The 6,660-nt window shown below is 38.0% G+C and overlaps 1 protein-coding gene across 1 annotated transcript in view; it reads left to right on the forward strand.

Annotated features, from left to right (window-relative positions):
- Positions 1-650, forward strand: part of LOC118328773 (metabotropic glutamate receptor 7-like) — a gene marked incomplete at its 5' end in the record, with an annotated part of 12,943 nt that extends 12,293 nt beyond the window's left edge. The window contains 1 exon segment of the mRNA XM_035662672.1: positions 522-650. Within this exon segment, the coding sequence (XP_035518565.1) occupies positions 522-650 (129 nt within the window).
- Positions 651-6,660: the final 6,010 nt, after the last annotated feature.

Here is a 6,660-nt window from a genome sequence, read left to right on the forward strand (position 1 = left end):
TTACACTGATAAAAACTGTATTTGGACTTCCATAATTATACAAGATATCTGTAAGTTAACAAACAAATCCATTTTAAAATTATTAAATTAAAATTACATATACTTTTTACTCTTGTCATTAATTTTACATAATTTTAGAAATGTATTAACAGTATTAAACTTGAATTTAACAGTTTAATCTATTAAATAAACATTAAATATCTGTAGAAAAAAATTGATTTGCCAATTTATTTTAATCTTTTCATGTGGAGACACACCAAAGTGTGTGGTGCACACACCGGTCCACCAAACACACAACTTTATTAACACTGTAGAATCCACATACATTCACTGGATGGTTGTTGCTGATCAATACCAACCAATCACTGACCACTTTACCAACTGCTGGCTGAATCTGAGACGAACGAGAGAGACAGACACAGATTCTCTGGCAGACTGCGAGCAACCAGAGACAATGAGACCGAATGAAACCATGTTCTAAATGACTCTGTGTTATTGAGCCTCTCTCTGTCACTGTGCAGGCGCTGAATGATGGGAACTTCCACAGACAAACCCATTCACTCACTAACTCTCAGTCTGAACTGTCAGAGACTGATCTGATTGCATCTCAGGGTGAGAAACAGCAGAAGGGACACATTGGGGATGGATGAGAGGAGAAGGAGGAGGTAAAATGTGGAGGACTCTTCAGGTTCTGCTGATGTGGCAAACTGCAGCTCTCTGGTAATTTATATTGCTTTCACTTCTCTCTTCAAGGTTCCCACGTAGCCTGGAAAACCTGGAAACTGATTAAAATATCCTGGAAAATTGTGATTGCATTTTAGCCCCTCACTCAGATCAACCTGGGTTCGTATTTAGTTTGAAACTAACAGAATGAACTTACAGCAATCTTTTTGGTGTTTTTTTTGTGTCTTTTTGGAGTCGTCAATGTTACAGTCAGAGGAAGTCAGTCGTCAGTTCGGAGACTGAAGCTGAAAAATCTGGTAAAAATTAGTGATGTCACAAGAACCAATGCTTCGGTACCAAGTTGAAACCAACATTTAGAAACTCAAATGACAAACCCAATTCACAGCGAGGAGTGTGAACCTTCCTGATAATTTTTACTGCCAACAGCTTTGACAGCTTTTGGACTCTGTGTTGTGATGGGTGTCGGGTGTTTGTAGACGTTAGTGGACTCCATTTATAAGCTAACGTTACCACATACATTTTGCAGACTTATGAATATTATAGTAATATATAGGGAGCTGTAAACTGGTGTTATGATTTTTTTAGAATTCTTACCTTTAGCAGTTTGTTTGAGAAATTCTTGTGCGTCCGGTAGAAACTATAATTTAATGTGATATATTATTTACATAATTTCTACTTTCCCTAAAACATACTGGGCATTAAATATTATCAATGAATAATAATATACTAATTACAACCCGGAGAATCAAATAATGAACTTACAAACAATATCAATAAATGCAGCTGCAAATCATCACATATCAAAATCACGTTGATAGCATTAACGATGTCTAATTACAGACTGAGATTAGACTGAACATGCAGAATATAAACCATGGTATACGTGGACAGTGCGTCAATGTCTGCAAACATTGAAACATCAAAAGCTGACTGACAGTGGACGTCTCTTCAGATCACGGTTCAGAGGACGCGACGTCTTGTTTCCTCGATTCCTCTCGTCCTTATCTTCAGTGGGAGGGGCTCAGACGTGAGCAGGTTGATGATACGCCTCGAAACCGTTAGTGAACATCAACGAAGATTCACTGAGATGATTCTTCCTGCAGGAATCCAGACGCCAGGACGGTATGGCCACTACGCTTCAATCAATGACAGAAACAGCAAAGTCACGTGGCGTGGGTTGCTATGGAAACACGTGAGCTGCGGTGCGTCCTGAGGGATCTATCTGTTCAATCAGCACCCAGTCCGATCAATTACTCCACATTCTTATTACAGGTACACATCCTTACTCTTACTTCTCTTATAATTATTGAAGTGACGGTCAGTGTTACTGTTACATCAGGAATGAAACCACTTCACTTTGTTGTTAGCGTCTTTGGTCGAACAGAATCAATGAAGACTGCTAGCAGCTAACTAGCTAACAGCACATACACAGTTACCCACAATCCACCTTTCATAAAGGGGAAGGGTGCAGTGAGGCAGTGGGTGGAGGAAGTATTCAGGTCCATTCAGTAAAAGTACTCATACCAACCCCACTGACAATACTGCAGTACAAATACTGCGTTATAAACCTTATATAGCCTTATAAAGTATCACAGTAACATTTACTAAGCTAAAGTCAGCGTTAGCTAGCTAGCTCACCCGTCAATATTTTCTCGTCTTTATTTGCATATTTGTTGTTGAGCTAATCCAAACTAATGAACTTATAATGGCCCCTTTAATATTGTGATATTTGGATTATGTTTCTGACCACATTGTTAACAGGTAATTAGTAACTATTAGATTACATTAGATTACAGTAACCCTCCCAACCCTGCATTACGCTTCATTATGACTATTATGTTTTTACACATTGGCTGTTCTGCACTGAACCTTTTGTCTCTTTTGTGCTTTTCTCTGTCAGCAGACGTCCGTCGGATTATCTTCCCGTTCTGACAAAAAAGGGAGCCCAGTAATGACAAATATTTCAATATTTGAACGTCTAATTTGAGATAAGCCCGACCTCGTGTTGAGGCAATTAAAAAGCTTGAATGGAAACGAACAGTTTATCTTAACGAGGCATCGAGGTGCTGCTGAAAAGTGACAAAGCTGCAGGAGTGAAAGGCAACATCATCAGCAGAGGAGGAAGAAAAAAGCGGACAGTAACCGCCTGTGTGTACAGAGAGGAGTTATTCTCTGTGGAGGGTTATTTGGCGTCTTTACACTTGATGAGGTCCTCGCTGCTATCAGCCGACAGATAGCAGGTGTCAATGGAAACCAATTTAAGGCGTCCAGAGCAAAGCAAGTTATTAACCCGCCTGCCAGAGAACAGCGCCCCACTCTGCCTCCCTCTCTCCGCTGTTTTAGAAAGAGCGAGAGAGAAGCAGATTAGTCGTTTGACATTTTTCCTTTTTAAATGCTGGAGTTAAAGAAGAGCTGAAGGCAGGAGACGGATACAGCGGGAGGGACACAGAGGACGGACGTCCTTCAGGTGGGATTGAACATCAGGATGTTATAAGCTCAAACACAAAAATTCAGAAATACACTGAAAGGACACAAGTCTGGTTTATCGGCTCCAACAATGAGTATATTTCAGGTATTATTAATGATATTTCCAAAATAATAAGTTGTTAATTCATCCTGCACTTTTCAACATGTCCACACCAGAGTTATATTGTGTATTTTTCAGTTTTATTGAGTTTTAATTTTTGTTGTAAATTCCCTTTCAGCTAGTTTCCAGAGAAAACATTTTTTAAACTTTTTACTGGGGAACTATTAAAATACAGCAGAACAACCTTCAAACACGTTAAATAAATGTTTGTTTCACATAAGACTTCATTTAGAGCCAAACAAACAATATTTCAAACTCAATCAGTCGTTAAATGTCCGAACTATAACAGTAATAAACAGTCTCACAACATCCCAAAAACCTACAAAACCCAAAGCACATGAACACAGCACGTAGTTTCCACACTGCACTCTCTTTGTTATCAACATTAATATTGACAGATTTTCCCGCTGTGCAATATGAAGCAAACCCAACGCCTGTACAAGCCTTTAAATCTTCCAACAAAACCACAGCATCAGCCGACCCCGTTTCATCCCAAACGCTCCATTTTCTGTGGTTGTTATTAACATGAATATCGACAGATTCTCCCAGCGAGGTGCATCCAGCTCATTCATCCTCCCATCCTCCCAGTGCACACATCATCTGTTTTGGGCTCCTGGGCGATACATCACTGTGGCGGGGCAGAGAAAAGCTCTTTAAGTTGCATAAACACAATGTCGGCCGGGCGCCCACTGGCTGCTGGTGATGGATGAGGACCGCACACAGGAAGCAAAGAGAGCGGCTCTTCCAGGAGCTGAGGCCGATGGAGAGGCCGCTGTGGTTGCTGCTAACGTGGGACGTTGTTAGCGTGAGGAAGTCCAAGCTGAACGGCAGAGGTGGTCATTAGTGGGTTTACAGCCCGGAAGCTGAATATGACGCTAACAACAGTGAGTTTTTAACTGGTTATAAACAGTCTCAGTTTAATACCGATGCCTCTATATGAGCTACAAAAACAGAACAAAGTTTACAGGTTTTCTGTTTATTTTACTGATTCTTTCTGTATTTCAAATACATGGAAATGATAAAATGTGAATTTACAAGTCTAATGTAAACCGTAAATGATCATAATATTACAGCTTATTTAAATCTATAATTGATTTGCTGTTTATTTAATGAATTAAACTGTTAAATTCAAGTTTGATACATTTCTAAAATTATGTAAAATTAGTGACAATTAACAGTGAAACAGTATTTGTTGTGTAACTTTACATGGATTTGTTTGTTAACTGACAGATATCTTGTATAATTATAGAAGTTTTCACAAAGAAAACACTGAAAAATGTTCAGTGTATCAGCGTGTATAGCATTGTTAAACTGTCCAAATACAGTTTTTATCAGTGTAAACCTTCCGTTTGGGGGACGACCCGCTCTGCCTCTGAGCCACAGCCGCCCCAAATGTAAGCCTGATTATTTGTATTACAGCAGTGTTCACCTGTATTTATAGCTCATTGCACTGATTTTACTGTGTAAATATCCTTACTTAAACATTAAACTGACAAAAATGACGTATGATGATGATGTAAAATTAAAGCTAAAAATTTTATTTTTATGTCGCCAAGGTCTTGCTCATGGTGGTACTGTTGGGTCTCTGTAAATAATGTTATAAAGAGTTCGGTCTAGACCTGCTCTATTTGAAAAGTGTCCTGAGATAACTTCTGTTGTGAATTGGCGCTATATATAATAATATAAAATTGAATTGAATTGAGGCAGTTATTTTTTTATTTTACTGTATTTTTTGGTCCAACTGCTGTAATATTACCTCTTTTTTGTATTGATTCATTTTATTTTGTTTTTCTTTATCTTTTATGTTATTGTATTAATTAGATTATTTTTTTATCTGTGTAGCATGGAGAACCTACAAACTCTAGTTATACAACCTTGTGTTGTATAATCATGAATACATTTCCTTGATTCCTTGGAAAAAAGAGCCACATAAAAGGTTTTAAAACAAATAGAATTATAGTGTTTAAATAAGAATTCATACTGTGGGTGAGGTAAAAATATAGTAAAAGTCCTCTGTGGCTCTTTACAGTTGTGGTGTTCCTCAAGGCTTCGTTCTCGGCCCACTGTTGTTTTCATTATCATTCATATGACGTCTAATCCACAGGACATGGACAAAGAACAGATTTAGCCTTTTATTTGGAGGACTTGTTGTTGGAAAAAGCAGTAAAACCGCAGTTTGTGACTGGCTGTATAAACACTGAGTTTCAGGTAGTTAAGACGAAGTTGCCACTCATTACGTTCTGCAGCGTAAACCAGAAAACAAGAACAACAGACCCCATTACACAATGTGTCACATGTAAAACATTTTGTAATTTATTTGTTATTTCCTGTCAAAACTGAAGTTTAATTTTCGAAAGGACACTGTCCACATAATGAGCGGAAAGAGTCCCGTAAAGTTAATGAATCACAGTGTGAGTAATAAACAGGCAAGACTTGTCCTTTCAAAATAAAACTTTGGACCTTGGACTTCAGTCAGGGGCATCAACAAGGCCTGACATTGTGCTGCAGAATTATTTACCTAACGGAAACTAATGAGAAAGCGTGTAAGATTCACTTAATGCTGCAGAAATCTTCCTCCTTCATATCCTCAAACTGTCGGAGGACAGCTGGATGAAAACACATTCCTCTGGAGAATATAAAGAAGCCGCTCACTCATGTAAACATTCACAGGTCGGTAAGTATGAATCCTTTTTCCCTCCTTCAGCATCCACAGAGAGGAGCTGCAGTTACCATGACAACACAAACCAGACTGCTGTGTGTGCGACTGCAGAATCAGAATCTGTATCATATATATCAATATAAATATAAATATATATATACATATCAGTGCATGTAGATGCAGTTTAATTAAATCTGTGATAATAACAATAAAAAATATACCCTTGCCATTTTTGTTTGTTCATGAAAGAAATACAAGATGTTGCATTCACAGTTAAAAATTATGCAATTAGTAATTTAATTAGTATTATAATTAAAATACAGTTTTTAGGGTACTATGAGCTCTTCAAGATATGGAAGGGGACTGACCATGAAGAGCTTTATAGGTGAGGAGGAGGATTTTAAATTCTATTCTAAATTTAACAGGGAGCCAATGCAGAGAAGCTAAGACAGGAGAGATGTGATCTCTTTTCCTAGTTCCTGTCAGTACTCGTGCTGCAGCGTTTTGAATTAATTGGAGCGTTTTAATGGACTTATTAGGCACAACCTGATAACAAAGAGTTGCAGTAATCCAGCCTTGAAGTAACAAATGCATGGACTAGTTTTTCTGCATCTGTCTGTGATAAGATGTGTCTAATTTTTAGTAAATATTACGTAAATGGAAAGAGCAGTCCGTAGAGATCTGCATTATATTATAATTATTATATTTTATGCACCATTGCACCAAGACA

Source organism: Morone saxatilis, unplaced genomic scaffold (genome assembly GCF_004916995.1).
Source record: "Morone saxatilis isolate NCDOM2014 unplaced genomic scaffold, NCSU_SB_2.0 Contig18, whole genome shotgun sequence".
In the NCBI taxonomy this organism is placed as follows: domain Eukaryota; kingdom Metazoa; phylum Chordata; class Actinopteri; family Moronidae; genus Morone; species Morone saxatilis.